Source organism: Solanum verrucosum, unplaced genomic scaffold, assembly GCF_900185275.1.
Source record: "Solanum verrucosum unplaced genomic scaffold, falcon-dt-bn FXZP01000203.1, whole genome shotgun sequence".
Taxonomy (NCBI): domain Eukaryota; kingdom Viridiplantae; phylum Streptophyta; class Magnoliopsida; order Solanales; family Solanaceae; genus Solanum; species Solanum verrucosum.
In genome coordinates, this window is record NW_026020815.1 from 835,878 (window position 1) to 856,893 (window position 21,016).

Consider the following 21,016-nt stretch of genomic DNA (forward strand, 5'->3'; position numbering starts at 1 on the left):
TTCAATTTCTTGTGGAGTAGCTATAAGGATGATCAAAATTAATTGTCATGAGAAACTCATAATAAAAGTCACACAATCAATCACGCAATATAAAAGAAGAAAAAGAGGAATTTTCTCAAATAGCCACTATAATAAACTTAATTATGCTCCATACCTATAGTTTGCATATTTATGGGCGGTAGCTACAGTTTAAGCTACATCGTTTGTATAATTCACGGATTTGTATAATTCAGTTATTTTTGTATCAACTTGAAATAAAGAATTTATACAATTACAAACATCACAAGTGTAAACAATTATACAAATTATATTATACAAATTCCGAATTATACAAACGTGCGAATTATACAAAACTAAAAATTTAGCCGCGTAATTATAGCTAAAAGCAGGTCGCGAATTGTAATTAAGGCAAACTATAACTATGTTAAGTAATTAACTAGTATATGTTGCTTATACACGTAATTTTCCCCAATGAAATCCGATAAATACATGAGACATTAGCACTTGCACATTAGGTTTCAACTAATCATGGGCCAAAAATTCACTTGGCCCAAATTCAATAGTTTGTCTAGAGCTGGCCCAAATTGGAACCTTCTAGAGCTGTCTAACTCATACGGGCTTTGGATTTTATGGGCTAGCCAAATGATGGGCCGAAAAACATCAAGTTCAACCCATTACTATGTGGGCTACGGGCTTAGACGAGTCAACCCCTTTTTAAAAAAGAAATATATTTTTTTATAATTATTAAATTTAAATTCTATATTTAAAATTTTAAAATAAATATCTTCACTTCATTTTACTTGACTCTCTTCTTTTAAAATATATTATAAAATGGAGGAAGCAAGATTTTAAATTTATTTATTGATACGAAAATATATGTTGTCATTATCTTCTGGACGTGCACAAATAAACACCACTTTCGTGTAATATAACCCACAAACCACATAGGTAAACCCACTCCGGTGGAATATACCCCTAAATCACATAAAGTATATGTCTACAAACTGCATAGGTAAATCACACTCTAGTGTAATATAGCCACAAATAATACAAGAAAGGCAAATCACATTAGATAAGTCTTGTGAAACGAACTCAACCCAAAAAACATGTAAATAAATTTCAAATCTAAAAATCTAATTTGAAAGATCACCTGCTCAATTAACTCATGATATTAATCGAGTGGTATGTCTTATTGATATTTCTAGTCATAGCGCATTGGTTATAGGTTTTTGTGTCTACAAATGGTCCTACACAAACTTCTGCTTCTACAGCAGAAACCTAAATGAGATTTAGCTTCTCTATGAGGTGATACCATTGTCTTCTTAATTAATACGGGCGGAGCTAGAGTATAACTTACGAGTTCAGCTAAAGCTATTATTTTTTATTCAATATAGTTGTATAGGTTTTAAGAATTTCATTTTTTATGTATGAAGGATTTTAAAAGAATTAAAAAATTTGAATTTAAAAACTTTAAATACTGATTCCATCTTTAGTCATATATATGATTCACAATTATTTAGATGTTTATTCATGAGTGCTTGTAGCAACACTAATGAACTTGGTGGGTGAGGTCTTCTTTAGTAATCGAGTTAAATTATGAAGAAGAATGTTTGAATTATTTGATGGAATGGACAAGCAAATACAATAGATAAGACGACCTAAAATGTAGATGCTACGATAATTGTATATGTAGTTTCGAGCATAATTACAATAATAACAATAACAATAAATTCAGTGTATTAATTTATGAAAAGGATATAGAGTAGTATATTTTAGTGCCTAATTTGTCTTGATTTTCGAATGATGAATAAGAAGAAAAAAATGGAATAATTGGATTTTGGACAAGTAGATAAAGAGTCTGTTTCAAGTAATTAATCCCACTAGTTAAGAAGCTAATTACTTAGATATACTCTAGTTTGCAATATTACATATCTTATCAGATTTTGGTGCATCCAGATATGTTCTGATACATCAAGAAACATGTACCTCCAGATACATGGGGTCAAATTTGTTCAAGATACATTGTATCCAAGTGGATTCACATATATATCTGTGATAAGTAGCAAATCTCGCTCGCCTCTCTCCGCTCTCCCTCGCCACTCTCCTATGTATTTGGTATCCCAGATACATGCGAATCACACCAGATACATACAAATACATGTATCTCGTATGTATCTAGTGTGATTTGCATGTATCTGAGATGCATAAAAAAATAAAATCTCGCTTGCCTCCTTCCCAATCTTGCTCACCTCTTCCCTATTTTAGTGTAGCTGGGAGTAGAAATATATGTATCAAAGTATATTTCTCAATATATGATATAAGAAACTCTTAATTAACAGTAATAATAGTATATATGCTAGTGAAGTATGCACTACAAAAAAAAGCTCAGTTTGTGGCGGATAATTTGTGGGAATTTTTAGAAATCCCACTAATAGTTCATTTTGAAACGTTTTAATGTAACTCCTACAATATAAATCTTTTTGTGGTGGTTTTATTAAGGAGGTTAGAAAATTGTCACAATTTAATATTTTTTGTGGCGATTATCAATCCCCAAAAATTTATTTAATTCATTACTTTTAGAAATTATATATATATATAAACTCGGATGCCAAATCAATAATCATATTCATTTATATTTAATTTTGTTTGTATTTTAAATGTATTTGAGCTTTTATAATACTTGTTGATTTTTTAAGGTGAAACATTTAATTAATAGTTATTACTAATATAATCAATAAAAATTAAAAATTTAAAAAGTTTGTTTTATGCACTAAAAATACTATTTTATCTTTTATTTGGACACAACCCAATTAAAATATATGTATCTCTCCCTCCAAAATATTTAAAAAAAAATCATAATTTCCCCCTAAAATCTCTCAAATAACCACTCCTCTTTTCCACCCATTCCCACGTAAGACAAACACACACACTCACAAAAATTTCATTTCTTTTTTCCCTTAAACCCATTTTCTATCCGTAACCCCTCCCCTCTTCTCTCTTCATTTTTTGGTTCAATTTTTTTTTTGTGTGATTTTGCTAATTTTTTTGTAGGCTCTGCAAAGTGAAATAGAGTGCAAATAATTATTTGAATATAAAGGTAATTCTCTGTTATATAAGTTTGATGATTTATATTAGATTTTAAAATTAATATTGTTATATTATTTATTTAATGTCTAGGTATCTTAAATTTTACAAGTTGTTTAATTTAATGCTTCGATGCTTTTACCTGTTTCCGGAGTTATTTAAATTCTCACCACATCGTAAAGTCATTTGTACCCAATTTTTGATTGATTTCTGGTAAGTCTCAATTTTATTTTTGTTTAGTTAAGGTTTGTATAATCATTTTATTCTTCATTGGATTTGACTATTACAAATTAAAGAAGAATTTTGCATCTTAAATTGAGATTGATATCAATATAATTTTACAATCATGTATTCTTATTCAATACAGTAAATAGTTGAAGTTAATTTATTTTTGGTAAATAAAAGGAAAATATAAGGTCAAGGAGGAAGTCTGACATATAAATTAAAAGAAGTGAGAAATGATAGAACCAACATGTTAAATAGAATGAACATCAATACATGATTTTGAAAAACATTAATCTAGTTTGTTCTTATGTAGGAAAAATCATGAAGTCGTTATTATTCACATTATTAGTGTGTATGATAGAATACTAAAGTAAATTTCTTTCATATGTAATAACTTTTTGTCAAACCAAAGCTTCATATGAATTTGCTTTTAAAATGAATTGAATTTTAATTTTTTTAATCAAGAAGTAGAACGATATGTATTAATATATATTTATCTAATTATGTATATTGTTTTCATTGTTTCAGCCTGATGCGGAGATTGAACTTATTTCACTTTGGATAAAAAGATTGGATGAAAACAGCTTAAATCACCAAGCAAATGCTATAGATGCTTTTTTTAATGTTTATTTGATGTGGATTTTAAAGTATTTAGAATTGTAATGTTGAAGTTATTATACACAAGTTTATATTACTTTTATTTGACATGAATTTGAATTTGTGGAACTTATTAATATAGACCTGTTTAATGAAATTTGATTTGCTATAAATGTGTTATTTAGTAAAATTATTTATTATTTTGAAGGCTTGATGTATATCAAATCGCACATTAATTATTAAAATAAAAATAATAATTTTGTACAATCCACAGAACAAATTATGTAAATATTAATCTCATGTTATGACATTTTTAAACCCACGCAAATCTAATTTTTAAAATATTGAGATTATATTGTAAAGGTTTTAAACCGTCACAAACTAACACTAAAAAACCTCCACAATTTAAAAGTTATTTTGCGGGGGACGTTGTGGAGGTTTAATAAAACCGCTACAAATATGCTCGTGGCAACGGTAATTGATGCGCTTTTAAAAGCCGTCATAATTTAATTTGTGGGATCCCTAAGCCGCCATAAATTGACAAAACAACCCCCATAAATTGAACATTTTTTTTGTAGTGATGTCAGAAAAGTGATTGTTAAGGAAATGAAGCTACTTGTTTCTCTAGTTGTAGCATCCATACCACACAATTTATGAATAAATGACATAGTTCCCTTTTAAGTCTAATTTCCACCACCTTCTAAGACATTCTACTTCCAATATATTAGTGATTCTCAAAGAACTTTGACTACTTTAATTAATTTTAATAATATAATTATGGCTACTAATTTAAAGATTAATTTACTAAGATATTCTCCTTGTTGAAATGTGTGGGTGTAAATTCTACAACCGTACTATGATATGAAAGAAAACTATATTATCTTTGACTTCTGTTTACTTATTATTATTGTTCATTATTATTAATTTAATATATGGTGGTCATTGTTTATTTTGACAATATTAATCATTATTTAAAAATGTAAATGGCGTCCTTTCATAATTCAGTAATCAAATCACTCATCGGTGGAAGAAAAAACGCTCTCCAAGAATCATGAGCTGGTGCAACTAGTCTATTTGCTCTTTATTTATTATTTCAATAATATAAAATAAATTAATCATTATATTCTTTCCATTCAATTTGTTTAACCTATTTAATGAATTTTCTCAAAAGTTATATGTCATTTATTTAATTTTCTCTTTTATCTTTTGGGAAAACTATACAAATTGTACTTGCTAGAAAAAATATTTATCCAAATTGGACTCAATTCAATATATTTATTCTTATTAGACTTACAACTTAAATATTTTACGCGACTATCTCCTTATTCTATTCAGTGAACCATTACTTCTTTATCCTTGATACCATCAAAGTATATATATATATATATATATATACACTCTGATGATATCAATAATTGAACAATCTATTCACTGAAACATTGTATGTTTCTCCTTGATGCCATCAGAGTATAGATACTCTAATGGTATCAAGGAATAACTGGGTAGTGTTTTCACTGAAGTACTGTTTCTTCATCTTTGATACCATTAGAGTATATATATACTTCAAGGAGTAAATGCGCATCAATAATTAAAAACAAGGGGGCAGAAAAGTAAAGGGATAGTGGTTTCTCTTTTTGAGATATAAGTGTTCTTTTTTCTTTTTCTTTTTAATCCGTCTAAGATCACAAAATTTAAAAATCCTCTTTATAGATCAAATAGATTAAAAATGGACGCGGTATTATTTTTCTTGAGAGTTCCATTCATTCATGCACAGGAGGAATTAGTAATAAATAACAAGAAGACGCAATTAGCTATTAAAAAATGTTATCTTATGAGTTATCTAATCTATAATTCAAAAGAAATGTTTGTTTAACTAAATAAAATTAAAAGAAGACAAAGGTATTTAATTGTTTGACTAGCTAAATTAGTATATAACATTTCCATCCAACGTTGGACGAACAAACTTGTTTTATTATATACCAAAACAGTTGAAATAAAGGCAACAGAATATGAAAAAGATGTGGTGCATACTTTAAAAAGTGAAACTAATTATATACAAAAAAAAGACAATACAAATTAAGTAACAATATAGGTTGTGGTCGGATATTTATGCTCCCTCCGTCTTTAATTAGAGCTCATGAATTTGAGTCTTAACATATAATAGGAAGGAAGATAAGTCTCTATTCACTTTATCAAACATAATATTTAATTTTTAAGAAAAAGGCAAAGAATATGAGTTTGACATAGAAAACAGTGAACCCCTAGATTTCACCGTCTCTCCGCCCTTGACTGTGATTATAAAGGTGATCCAAGATTTCAATATTATGGATATTGAGTTCGAAATTCAACCGTAACTCATTTGGTTTACTAGGCTCAAGATTTATTATTTGTGTTGATTAGTGAATTTTTAACATATATACATAGGTTTGAGTCAAAATTACTAGTTTGAATGAACTATAACTAAAACACTGCATCCGCCTTTGTGTGACAGGGCACTTTTGCCCTTATTTTGTGCTAGTCTTTAATTTATGTCCTTCATAACAAATATTTCTTCCATTTCAATTTATGTGATGTAGTTTGTAAAGATACAAAATTTAAGAAATATGGAGAATTTGCAATTTTCTAAAACTACCATTAAAATAATGATTTTTTCAATAAAAGAGTATACCATTGTGAACTTTTTGCCAAATAATTAGACCCAACATTGGTAAAATGTAATATTTGTCAAATTAAAAAAAAATGAACAGACTAAAAAAGAAAGTGTATCATATAAGTTGAGACAAAAAGAATAATGTTTTCGCAAGGTATAAATTTATATTTCATATCATAATATTCCATCGATACACTTTATGTCTGGACATGACTTCAATTTCTAAGGAACCTAAGTCCTACTAGGCATAAACTCAATTGCTAAAGATCGAAATTTGAAATACAAAACGTGCAAATTTATGAGGTTATTAGTGAGCCTTCCATCCATCAATTGAACCCTGACGTCCATACATATTCTCTCCTAACATAAAAAGTAAATGATGTGACTCTAGCCAGTCTTGTACCATCAAACAACATGGAAAATGGAACATTTCCTATGCCAAATCTTGATCTTGTGAACTTTTATGTGTTAGTAATTAGTCTCGTAACTTGATGCCATCAGAGTATATATATTGTAAGTGTCTGAAACGGAAAGACCACTTGCACATTGTTCATATTAATCCAATAGATTAGACACATTGTTCTTCTCCCACTTTCTAAATATATTACTTATTAATACACGAAACCAAAGAAACTAGTTCTTTCTTTCCACAAGTAGAAGGATAAGATGCTTAATGTTGTATTTGCATATAATTTCTAAGGTCATTAGCTGATTATGCATAGAATATTTAATTAAATAGTAGTTGAAAGTGGCTTAAAGAACCACTATAAACATGGAAATTTTGGCCTTGACATAAAAAAAATAATAATGATGTGATGTATGTGTCTATGAGAATCATATCTTATATTCACTCTGTTTCATGATGATTTTACTATATATATACTGAAGTTTGGTGTGTGTCGATGCACCAAATGTGAGCAAGCAAGCTAACATACTGGAAATATAAATAGTGCTAGTTTCGTTCCAATTAGAAATGAGTTTCTTTGAGAAATGGAAGGCAGTATCTGCAATGATTGTTGTTGAATTTGCTCTGGCTGTTGTAAATGCTCTATTCAAAAAAGTACTCAATAGAGGAATGAATCAATTGGTGATAAGTACGTATAGGTTTTCAATTTCTACGATTTTCTTAACTCCCATCGCGTGTTTCCTAGAGAGGTATTGGCCTTTTTTTACACATCATGTACTGATTAGAACAGTTTAGTTTCCATATCAGGTATGTATGACATTTTAAGATGTTAGTTAGTTTGCCTTTTTGCAGGAATTTTATATCGAATTTGACAGGTCGTGTTGTGTGTTCTCTGTTTTTCAGCGCGCTTTTGGGGTGAGTACTTTTCTCCTCATTCTATATGCTTAAGTATATATCTTCATCATATTTAGTAAAGTAATCATGACGAAAAAAACTCTGAGGAAAAACATTGCTGTTTTCAGGGGTACGCTCACTCAATATTTCTTCCTAATTGGACTTAAATACACCTCAACAACATTTAGTTGCGCGTTCATCAATATGGTTCCTATCAACACATTCATCATGTCATTGCTACTCAGGTAAGCACCACTCGATTGATTCTCAGATGGTCACTCAGCTGATAGTTATTATCTCAGAAAGTCGCTTCCTTTGTTGAAGAAAACTGGAATCACCATGACTTTTTGAGATAATAACTATTAGCTGAGTGACCATCTGAGCAAATTGTTGTACTAACAACATAGTGGGGCTCCTAGTTTAACTTTTGACAACTCAAAATCATTATAATGATCATATCCATATGCATGAATGATCTTGCAGGCAAGATAACATAAATATGAAGTGCAAAAGTGGGAGAGCTAAGGCATTAGGAACCTTATGTTGTCTTGGAGGAGCCTTAATACTTACTCTATACAAAGGAATGCCATTGATGAATGAATCAGCACCAGAAGTTGAAGTGAACCACAATATAAAGAGTTGGATTGTTGGTTCATCATTTCTATTCGCGGGGAGCCTCGTGTGGTCTTCGTGGTTTCTTATACAAGCTAGGATTGGGAAGGACTATCCTTATCAGTATTCAAGCACAGCAATAATGTCATTTCTTGGAGCCATTCAATCTGCAATCTTGAGCTTGGTTATTGATAGAAACACATCTACATGGTTTCTCAAAGGAACTTTAGAGATCTCAACTGTCATATATGCTGTGAGTAATGCCTTACTCCTTCCATTCGTAAACTCCATGTCCAGTCAAAATCAGACAAACAAATTGAAACATAGAGAGTATTATACAATCAAACCTCTCTATAACAACATTGTTTGTCCTTTTGACTGCTATAGCGAAATATCATTATACAAAACATATAATATAACATGACATGAAAGATCGGTTCCATAGGAAACATGAGTGTTATAGTGAAATATTGTTATTAACGAATGACTGTTATAGAAAGGTCTGACTATAATCGATAATAACCATGATTGGCTCCATAGGAAACATGAGTGTTATAATGAAATATTGTTACAACGAATGACTGTTATAGAAAGGTCTGACTGTAATCGCTTATAACCATGATTGGTTCCATAGGAAACATGAGTGTTATAGTGAAATATTGCTATAACGAATGACTGATAAAGAAATGTCTGACTGTAATCGATTATAACCATAGTAATGTTTATTATGTGTGTGTATACAGGGAATGGTGGGATCAGGTTTATGCTATGTGGTCATGTCATGGTGTGTAAAGCAAAAGGGTGCAGTATTCACCTCTGCATTTAGTCCATTGATTCAAATATTTGCTGCTGTGATTGACATCTCCATACTTCATGAACAAATTCACCTTGGAAGGTGGGAACTACTTTTCTTTAACAAATTATTTTTTACCAAAAAATGGAATAAGAATCAAGAAAAGGGAAAAAAAAAAAAGAACAGACTTAATTTTAGTTTATGTGTCACTATTTTCACAGCTGATCATTCTAAAATGAATGACACATTTCTAAAATTTGAAAATAATATAACTTTAATTTTTCATATTACCCTTAAAAAGAAGTTTAGGTAGCCACACAAGCGATGTGAAAGGTATAAAACCACAAGTTTTGAAGGACTTATAACCGCACATATATAACATCATAAATTTCAAAACTCATTTTTTTTTCTTAAATAAACTTCATGTCAAGTCAGGGAACCGGTAGAACAAAATATCCCACATACATGCAGGGTTTGGTGAATTGCCATACCTATCTTAATGCAAGCATATTTAATGACTATTTCCACGACGCGAACCCATGAACCCATGACCTATAGGTTACATGAGATAACTTTATTGTTACTCCAAGCCAATCTTTCAGACTATGTCAAGTAAATTGAAACCGAGGGAATAGATGCTTAGCCTTTTAAAATATTATCTTCTAAACTGACAAAAGACTCAAATATGTCATCAAACAACTATGGCATGAATGAGCCTTTTCTTTAACGAAAATGGCATAGATGAGCCAAACTTTTAACGAATGACATCAATGAGTCTTTTCTCAAAGTTTGATGACATATTTGAGTCTTTTTCCTTGATACTATTACTCTACTAAAATATCTTCTTCTTTTTTGTTGCTTTAACAGCATTTTGGGGTCCATTTTGGTTATTATTGGCTTGTATATTCTTCTATGGGGTAAAAGCAAAGACGCAGAGAATTTGAAGAATTCTCCAACAACAGAAAAGAATGTGCAGCCTACACTTCCTGTTACTTCCAGCCCATCTCATACATAAGAAGGTTACATAATGCCAGAAGTGTATATCCAATATGGCTCTTTATACAGTTAAATCTTTCTATAATGACATCATTTGTCTAGATATTGTTTGACTGTTATAACAAACATATACTATAACATAACATGAAAAGTTGGTTCAAAAAAAAAAAAGTTTGCCTTTATATTTAGGATGACTGTTATAGAAATATCTAATTGTAATCAACACGACGTGTCCTTCTAAGGGTCCAAATAGTTATGTTCTGTTTATTAACAAGTTCAAATTTGTAAAAGAGAATCTTCCCATCATCCACAATAATGTCTAACATATAATATAATTATCACAATAATGTCTAACATATAATATACACATATATTCTTATTCACAACATTGATAAATACATATATGGTGCTGATGTAATGTACAATTGTGAAACTAAGGGTGTGTTTGGTACGAAGGAAAATGTTTTCCTGGAAAACAAGTTGATTTTTGACTTATTTTCTCATTTTTGGTTGGTGAGTAGAAAATATTTTCCGAAAAAGATTTTTAGTGTTTGATTTATGAATGAAAAAATATTTTTGAGAAATATCTTTTATTTTTACTATAAAATAATTTTTGAAATTGAAAATATTTTTTAAAAACAAACTTAAATTTTTTTTGGGGCGGGGTGAGGGGGGTGGGGAGGTCGAGGGTAGGGGTGAAAAATTGATATTTTGAAGTTGAAAATATTTTTTTAAAACAAACTTAATTTTTTTTTTGGGGGTGGGGTCTGGTAGGGGGGCGGGTGGGGTGGGGGGCTGGTAGGGGGTGGGGGGTCGAAGGTTGGGCTGAAAAAATAAAATTTTGAAGCTGAAAATATTTTTTAAAAACAAACTTAAACTTATTTTTTTTGGGTGGGAGGCTAGGGGTGAAAAAATGAAATTTTAAAATTGAAAATATTTTTTAAAAACAAACTTAAATTTTATTTTTTTGGGGCTGGGGGGTGGGTGGGGGGTCGAGGGTAGGGGTGAAAAAATGAAATTTTGAAGTTGAAAATATTTTTTAAAAACAAACTTTGAAAATTCATTTTTATGGGGGGGGGGGGGGGGTAGGGGCTGGTGGAGGGGTTGAGGGTGGGTTAGGTGAAAATAAAAATTTGTAATTGGAAATATTTTTTAAAAACAAACTTTTAATTTTATTTTTTTTGGGGGGGAGGGGGGACTGTGGAGCTGGTGATTGGGGGTGGTAAAATTTTGAAATTGAAAATATTTTCTAAAAATAAACTTTAGTTTACTTTTTTTGGGGGGTGGGGGTGGGGGGTGGGTCGGGGTGAGGGTGAGGGTGGGATAAAAAAATGAAGTTGAAAAATATTTTAAAAAAATAAGCTTTAAATTTACTTTTTCATCAATTTTTTTTTTTGATTTTTTCAATAAAAAAGTTGTAATTTGAAATTGGTGGAAAGTTTTGAAAAATGTTTTCCTTGATTTTTGAAGGGAAGTCATTTTCCATGAATTTGAGGAAAATGTGTTTTCCTTCATACCAAACACACCCTAATACTCAGCATATTGTCACGGACTTAGAGTTCTAGATTCTTCTCCCCTATTTCAGTGCCGAATTTGAACAGTGAAGTGGTGGGACATGACACCATGCTAGACTAAAATAGAAGTCTTTGCTAGAATCTTCCAATTGGTCCAATTGCCCTTAGATTTGCTGATTGAGTTGATTTCTCATATGCTCATTCAACTAATAATTTATCCCATTTATTAGCCACTTGTTCCATAATCTTATGTTTATCAATTGAAGACCCACCCTACAGTTATTGATAAACACATCTTATCTCATGATAAGAAGCAGTGACAGATTTAAAATTTTCATTCATAGGTGCATTTTGAATTTCCTAGACAACTAAGCTAATTGATCCTTTGCATATTGTTCAAGAAATTCAAATTTATATATATGCATAAACACAAAAAATCTCTATCCTATATAATACTATATAATTTTTTATCGAGAGAGCTCTGATAAATATACCCTCCCGTCTCCTAGATCCGCCCCTGATATTAAGAGGTTGTCAATGTACCCCTAGATATTCAAAATTACTATAATTTTTCTGTTCCCTTACTCCTCCAAAATAAACACTACTTTTTTGACAATTTAGTTTAAAGTAAGTTCAACATAATTCATATAACCTCTGGCAAATAGTAGTAAATCATCAGCAAAGCTAAAATGTTTGATTCTCATTTTGGGACACCCTGGAATATGATATATTTAAGTGAAAAAACTTAAATATGTCATCGAATTTAAAAAAAAAACTCGTATTTATGTTATCTGTTAAAAGTTTAGCTTATCTAAGTCATTTCCATTTGAGAAAAGGTTCATTCATGCAATTATTTGTTAATCGAAATGGCATAGATGAACCTTTTCTCAAAGTTTAATGATATATTTGAGTCTTTTACCATTTAAAAAATTATTTAATTAATGATGTGGCTGGATCATTATTGACCACTTGTAAAAAATGGTATTGCAAGATCGAAACTATTTTCAGTTAATAAATAATGACATAGATGAACCTTTTTGTCATACAAAAATAGCATAGATAAACTAATTCTTTAACGAAAGATATAAATAATTTTTTTTCTCAAAGTTTAATGGCATATTTAAGCCTTTTCCCTATATTTAAGTTATTTCTTCCTAGTCAATTCATTGAGACTTTTACAAAGATATTCCATTACAATGGCAAAAAAAAATAAAATATTCCATTCTTAGTTAGTTGAACATTTTTTATCGAAAAATACTACTACTTTCATATATTCATTTGTATATGATAATTATATTGATGACTCAAGTTTTTGAGGAGAATAATTTTATCTTGTAACGACTAATTAAAATATATTAAATGTTCTCCTATCTTCTTAAGCCAAAAAATATTTGTTTTTTAAAATTACCTTTTTACACCTGCCATAACATTAACAGGTAGCCAATTACATGTCATGTGAAGCTTTTTAATATTCTATTAACAAAATTTCACTTTATATTTGCCTAACTTATTCGAATGGATTTTCTTTGTATACACCTGTTAGTTTCCACAATCAACAATGAGAAAAGAAAAAAGTTTAACACAATATATATATTTTTATTAAAAGCAACATTACTACTAATAAAAAAGTTTCATATTCGATTTTTAGTTTTATTTTGTATATTTTAGAAGGAAGATTTACAATTTTCTTCAGAAAATTAACGAAATCATAGACTCATAACATATTCAATTTCATTATATCTATTTTTAATTTTTTTGTTTTATTATGCTACAGTAAATTTGCTCGGCTATTTGAATAGAGATCCCAAATAAATAATACTGAAATGAAGGATTCTTATATGCTACGATCGATAATATGACACTTGTCACACCTATTTATACGACAAGTTGTCGAATCTCTTTTATGCCAAACAAATTTAAAAACAGATAATTTACACCAACTAGTAATTAATATATTAAAAAACGTAATCACACATTACAAATCTTTTACGTGCACTTTTTTTTTTGCTTTTTTCGTTTTTTCTACGTGCACTTTTTTGCTTGCATGGCACATGGCACATGGCACAAACATATCAATGTTGTAAAAGATTACAATTAGCTTTTTTTTTTAATCAGTACGGCAAAATCATTAAATCAAGATACTCACAAAAGAGATATAAATATAAAAAAAATTAATAAACATACGAATTAATTAAAGAAATTCAATATTTATAATATAAACATACGAGAAACTTTGATAGATAAGTTGATTGGCTATCTAAACTTTCATCTTATTGGTGAAGATTTGATTCCCCACATTGTAATCTCCTTTCCGTTTCCTCTTTCCCTACCTTATCTAAAAAAAATATATAAACATACGTAAATAATAATTTTAACCATATTTATGAGAAATAAATTTCTCTAGAAAATGGGATTTCAGTGAATACCATTGAATCTCTTTATATCCACCCTTTTTCTTTTTCTAAAATGAATTTGAATTAATCGAATCTCATAACTAGGAGGAGGGGAAATAAAGAAATTAAGAGATGTCAACTTCCTATCAAATGAATTAATGGCATGGCAACTAATTCTCTCATTTGTTTCCGTGATTCTTTTGCTAATTACTTTTAACCTCTCTATTATATTCTCTTTGTCTATAATTACTTCACAACTTTTGAATTGATGTACCCTATTAAGAAAATAATTATTGACATAGTGAGTTTACCATTTTACCCCTATTAATTATGAAGTGAGTGAATTAAAAACTTAAGATTTTAAAAAAGTTCTACTTTTTTAAAAATAATTAATTGAGGGTATAATAGGTAAAAAGAATTGTCTTTTTTTAATTTATCAAAATGGACAAGTAATTAGGGACGGAGGAAAGGGGTATAAATGAATTAATGGCATGACAACTAATTCTCTCATTTTGCTTCCCCTTTTATTCTATTGGGGTGAGGTGTTGAATATAGATGTCTTTGAAGTTTGAACTACTAGTTAATTATTCAAGAAAAATAGGAGGGTCACTTTTTTGAGTAATTTATTGTGTCTCAACTTTATTTAATTATATTTATACATAAATGTGATAAGTACATTATACAGGTGGTAAGTTTTGTTATCCAAAAATTAGAAGTTGAATAAATTAAGATTAATTTTCATGTCAATTTGGTGTATCCACGTGTCCTTGAATTTATAGAAAAATGATCAATTCATTTTGTGGTCCGTTGTAAATTTATTTTAATTTATTGTCAGTCTTCTCAAGATATTTCTAATATATTTGGTGTGAATTTAAAATATTTTTATAAAATACAATAACATATTTGGTATGGATTCACAATATTTTTTTAAATACAGTAACATATCTGGTGTGAATTCAAAATATTTTCTATAAACAATAACATATCTGGTGTGATTTTTTTTAAAAATAAAATACAATAATATATTTAATGTGATCTTAAAAATAATGTAGCAAATTTAAATACAGAATGACACGAGAGCTATATAGGGGTGGTATATAGCACGTTAGCTCACCAAAATTTATCCTATAGCTAGCCATTTTAAAAGTCATGGTATATAAGATTTTTTAATTATATTACCGTCAAATTTTTCTATAATAATATTAGTTTCCATATTTTTGACTGATATAGGGATAATTTATTATACACCTATAATAAAATTTGGTATTAAAATCTTATTGGACCAAAATAATAAATTAAAATCTTATTTGATTTTAATTTTCAATAATTATCCAGAAAATATAAAAAATCCTTTAAATTCAAAAAAGTTCAGGAGACATTTATATTTCAGTAATTAAAAATTAAAGGCATCTAATATATCATTAATAAACTTTCATCCTTATAAAATTAATTTTTTTTGTCCAATAGAAAACAAATATGTGGAGATCTTTTAATTTAATGAAAATTGTTTTTAGTTACTTAAATATGTAATGATGTAATATTCTTTGTCAAAAGTTGTATAAAGTATTAAAATTTTCAAGCTATTAATTTGGCCAAAAGTATTAGGTTTATTATTATTTAATTTAGAGATTCTATTTCTACAAGATAAATTTCTAGCAATAAAATATCTTATGATGTTCTCTATATATATGAGTGTCACTAAACAAATATTTAGTTACAAAATTCTTTATAAAATATGGCTGCCTCTCCAACACCTCTCTTTTGTTCCTTCAGAAAATTGCGTATGCATAAGTTACAAAATTATCAAATTATAATGTCTCGAAGTTTTCGTGGTCATGAAGGTAATTAATATATTAATTCCACCATTTCATTATTAATTTTAGCTTTTAATTTCTTTAATTACATCAATAATCATCAACTTGTTCATACTCAATTTGTTTTCACTTTGTTTCATATGTTTGTTATGTTCTTGAAGTCATACGAGAGGGGCGAATCCAAAGTTTAAAGTCTATATATATAGATACAAAAATGAGTAAATATATAGTTCAACTCTAAAAAGTGAGGTTTACCCTATCTTCCTTCTATCTTTAAATGGTGGATTAATCAAACCTCATCAGTAACGTAGCATCTCTATCTACCCTCTCTTTCTCCTAATGTAATAAAAGAAATTACAAAAACATTCGAGTTCAGTTGAATCAACAGAACTCTCCCTAGATATGTCTCTTTTATCAAGATTTTATTTTTTTCATAAAGTATGCTAGAAAATGGAATAAGAAAATGAATTAATTAGAGGACAAATTTTGTCTCTTAATTATTTTCTAATATTTTGCAGGGAATTCATCTTATAGTATTGTTGATTCAAGTTTAAATACTCTACGACAAAGAATAGATGTACTAAGGAAGAAGGACAAGTTGATCAACACAATTTACAAACATGAAAATGGTTGGAATTATTTATGGGAGTACCATGACAAAAACAAGAAACATTCTTTAATATTGGAATTGATTGAGCTACTAGGTTTAGCAAGCACCAACATAGGATTTGTTTTCCTAAGTGGTTATTCTTGCATGCTTCTTGTTTCCCTCATACTTCATACCACTGGACGTTGATCTATGTTGTTCGGACTTTTAAAAAATACTATTAATAGTCTGTGTCAGATTTTAAAAAAAAAATTCCCTATGTTCTATATTAGATAGATGTGCACTTTTTATTTTATACGGGGATTAAGAAATCATTAATAGATTGATCAACTTTACTATTTTTCCCTTTGTTCATATTAATTAGCCTCTTAAAAAAGAAATTATCAAATTTGCTTAAATTTTCGAAAGTTATATTAATTATAGGGGTTATATTTAATTAATTCTCTACTGATTTGATAAGTGATCAAATAATATGAGACTAATATTTATAGTAAGATGATCATTTAATATGAGACATAGAGCTAGAGTATATATTTTTTAAAGAACTAGTAATTTTTAAAGGATCAAGTATGAACGCATACAACTTTTTTGAAAATTTGAAAATATGTTATGTATGAGAGCTGCATATTTGGGCTCGAATTAAAATGACTATGTAGTCTTATTTGGTATATTTGGGTTGATCCAATTAATTGGTCTTTGGACTTTGTTTGGAATTTCTTTCTTTCCTAGTATTTTCTTTTGAGCTTTAAAAATTGGATAAAAAATAGCTCTATACTATAAGATATTAATATTAACAAAGTAATTAAATTCAATCATATAATACCCTATAATATATTATAATTGTTTATTTAAATAAATTATGAGATATTGCAAAGTTTATTTAGATAAAAATGTTATAGTAATTACAATATCTATTTACAAAGTGTAAAAACGAATACTTTTATGATTAACATCGTCTATCCTAAATCGACCAAAAAAAATGAAGGTAATGGAAGTGTGGAACATGGACCAAACCAAATAGTGAATTTCTCAAAATCAGACAAGTACTCACTTACCCTTTTTTTTAAAATTAGATCAAGTCGATATAAAAAGAGACTAGTCTATTCATTTTTTTATATGCGACTTGGTCTATTTCTCATTCGATCAAGACATTTTCGATCTTATTATTGGACGCATACAACTAGTTTAATTAATTGTCACTAAAAACGATTCTTTTACCAACTAAAGTTTAATTGTCACTTTTAATTATTGACTTTATACTATAATTTAGCTATAATTAAGCAAGGTTCCAAGCTAACAAGATATAACAGGGCTACCATACTTCAATCTCCTCCAAATATTGTCAAAAGTCCGCTTGCTAAAGACAAGGATGGAGTAACTTCCACTAGACTAGTTAAGCTTACTACTTGTAATAAGTTAGCTCGTTTCGAAAATCTTATTGTAACTACTAACCCATATAGGGTTAATGAACCTTTTGTAACCCCTTAGCTATAAATATAATATAATCTTGTTATAAAGAAAAAAAAGAAAGAAAAGCTTGAGTTAAATAACAAACTATAACATGTACGTACATTTTGTAGGTTGTTTTGGTTTGTTATACTTTCTCCCATAGCCCATAGTCCTAAAATAGAATATATTTACATCATAACCTCTTCTAAAGTTTTATTTAGAAGAAAGGTGAGATAATAATTAGTGAAGAAATAACTCACAACATTTTTGATACATCACGCAACTAACAAACATTGATTTTTGTCATGTTCTAATCAATGATAAGATTAGCGGTGTATAATTGAAAAAAGTTAGACTGAATTTGAATTGATTAAAATATAAAAATAATATATAAGTGTAATTTTATAAGTAGAGTGCGGAAGGATAGGATGTTACGGTGTAGATTTTATGTTATTTTTGTAGGGTAAAGAGCTAAGTTGTTTTAATAAACGAGTGAGTTATTGACTCATTCAAAAGAGTTGAACTTAAATGAAGGATCTAAAAAGCAGGTCATAACTCAAATTACCGCTCAATTATTACTCCCTACATCCACTTTTATTTGTCATGTTGCACTTTTCGAAAGTCAATTTGATTAATTTTCAAAGTTAAATTAGATTACAATAATTCGATATTTTAAACAAAAAATTTAGATATTCAAAACTATACGAAAAGTACTATAAATTACAATTGTTTGCATATCAATATGATGAAAAATACATCATAAAATGTCAGTTAAAGTTTTTTGTAAATCATTTTAAAATAATATTATCTTATTATAATTAGAAATAATTTAATTTTAATTTTTTTTTTAAAAATAGTTTATAATCATACAAATATCTAAAAATTATTTTAGATCATAAATTAAACACTATAGCAAGTCAAAATATGACCTATTTACTGATATTATATTTTTTAGCGATGGATGATAATTTTGAAAAGTCCTCGTGTTACATCTCTGCTTGATACGTAGTCATCAGCCTCACAACCACAAGACAAAGATACTACATAAAATATCAAGTACAGTACTATATTTTAAGGTCAAAGGAAGTGTTCTCCTAATACCGACCTAATATTGAATATTCTTTTACTTCTCGAAAAATTAACTTACCAAGTCACTCTTGTGAAGGTTTAAGAGGTGGATTTAAAATTTAAGACATGAATTATAATTTTACTTTATTAATCTATCTTTAGTCGTATCAATAAGGGATCCCATACAAAATAAATATAAAATCAATTTTCACTATAATTCTCCCTCTTCCACAATTCATTACACGTTGTTCGAGGAAATTTTATTGGCGAACAAAATGAGATTTTAAAAATATTTATCATGTTATTGACAAAAATTAGAGGAGTTCAAGAAGCTTTCAATCGATTCAAAAATTACTTTGCTAACAATTGTGTGGTAATCGAAACAAATAAATAAGTTCATCAAGCTCCCAAAAAAAATATTTTAAAGCAATTACGTCATTACTGATAAACACGTACATGATTATCAACATAAACAAACATTAAATAAGATTATGAGACTTATGCCACAATAGTAAATATACATAAGAATACATCTTAATTAAGATCGACTATATCGACATTTCAATTGTAATATAATCCATATATTCCCAAAAATATGATCACACAATTTTTTTAATAATTAAAAAAAAGGTGTATACATATAATAATTAAAATTTCATTTTTCTTTTCACACTAAAAATCTCTAAAAAAAAAAAAAAAAACTATTTTTTTCTTAAAATTAAATTTCTCATCTAAAAGAAATAGGTTCTTCCATAATCGTAGCCAACGAAGGTTTCCTCGATCTACACGCCAACCTATACTTCATTTCTCTCCCCACCGGAAACACCTCAACCTCACCTGAATCCCGATCTCCGGCAACATTACTTTCCGGCGCCGGCGAATCCTCCGGCGAAATCCTACCATTTCCGCCGGAAATTCTCTTCGCAGCAGAATTAGCCGCCAGTAAAATCACCGTCATATCAGTCGCCGTCACAACCGAATTGACTCTCTTCATCGGAAACACAATATAAACATTACCGAATTCCAAATCTTCATCAGCTGATAAAGCTGAAAATCTCCGTCCGATATTCAACGAACTCGAATCCACTAAAAAATTACTTGGATACTCCATCATGATTTCTGCTGCTTTAATCGGTTCTCGAAATTGCCTGATTTCTCCTCCGGGAAGAACAACTCTCGATGCTTTCGAATTCTTAATTGACGGTAAAATTGGGCATGAAGTAAAATTTCCCATAGAAAATTGTTGGAAAAAATTGAGTTTCAATTGAGAGATTTTTTTTTGTTTTTTGTTTTGGGGTTTATTTTTTTGAAGAAATGTGTGTGAATGGGTGATTTATATATATGTGAGGAAAAAAAAATAGTAGTATTTGAATTTAGAAATTCCCACGTTTTTGTGACTATTGAGTCAAATAGTTTGACGAAATACACGGCATAGAAAAGGGGAGGAATTAGTAGGAAGCTAACTAAGGTATGAAATTCACTAACGAGTCGTTTGATGTGACGTATAAAATATGATAATTATTTTATTATGTGTTGAATTGGAGGGTATTAGATAGTTATTATATTATTAACATAATGATGTTATAATAAAGTATTACATAGAATAACTTATTTCAAAATAATTATTTGAAATAAGTTGCTTCCAACCAAACGACTCCGTAAGAACAAGTCAATTACTTGGTTATGAACAAGTCACTTATACTAAAAGAAATGGGTTAAGTGTAAATCTTTTAACAAAGTTTTAAAATTTGAAATTTATATTATTTAGGGTGTGTTTGGCAAGGCTGCGAGGTAATAAGGTATAAGGTTTTGTGTGTATATTAGTTTTTTTAAAATTTTACTTATGGTTTTACTGATTATTTTTTTCAGGGTGTTTGATTGGACAAGAAAATGTTTTATTGAAAATAAATATTT

At 28.8% G+C, this 21,016-nt stretch overlaps 2 protein-coding genes across 2 annotated transcripts; one reads left to right on the forward strand and one right to left on the reverse strand.

The window, feature by feature from the left end:
• The first annotated feature begins 7,529 nt into the window (after positions 1 to 7,529).
• Positions 7,530 to 10,312, forward strand: LOC125813377 (WAT1-related protein At3g30340-like). Its single transcript, XM_049492879.1, has 6 exons — positions 7,530 to 7,711; positions 7,815 to 7,877; positions 7,985 to 8,101; positions 8,340 to 8,721; positions 9,212 to 9,363; positions 10,129 to 10,312. The coding sequence occupies exons 1-6, from the start codon at positions 7,530 to 7,532 to the stop codon at positions 10,274 to 10,276; spliced, it is 1,044 nt and encodes a 347-aa protein (XP_049348836.1). The 3' UTR covers positions 10,277 to 10,312.
• Positions 10,313 to 19,686: 9,374 nt separating this feature from the next.
• LOC125813399 (uncharacterized) lies at positions 19,687 to 20,396 on the reverse strand. The gene has a single exon (XM_049492903.1). It carries the CDS (start codon positions 20,334 to 20,336, stop codon positions 19,830 to 19,832), a length of 507 nt encoding a protein of 168 aa, XP_049348860.1. The 5' UTR covers positions 20,337 to 20,396; the 3' UTR covers positions 19,687 to 19,829.
• Positions 20,397 to 21,016: the final 620 nt, after the last annotated feature.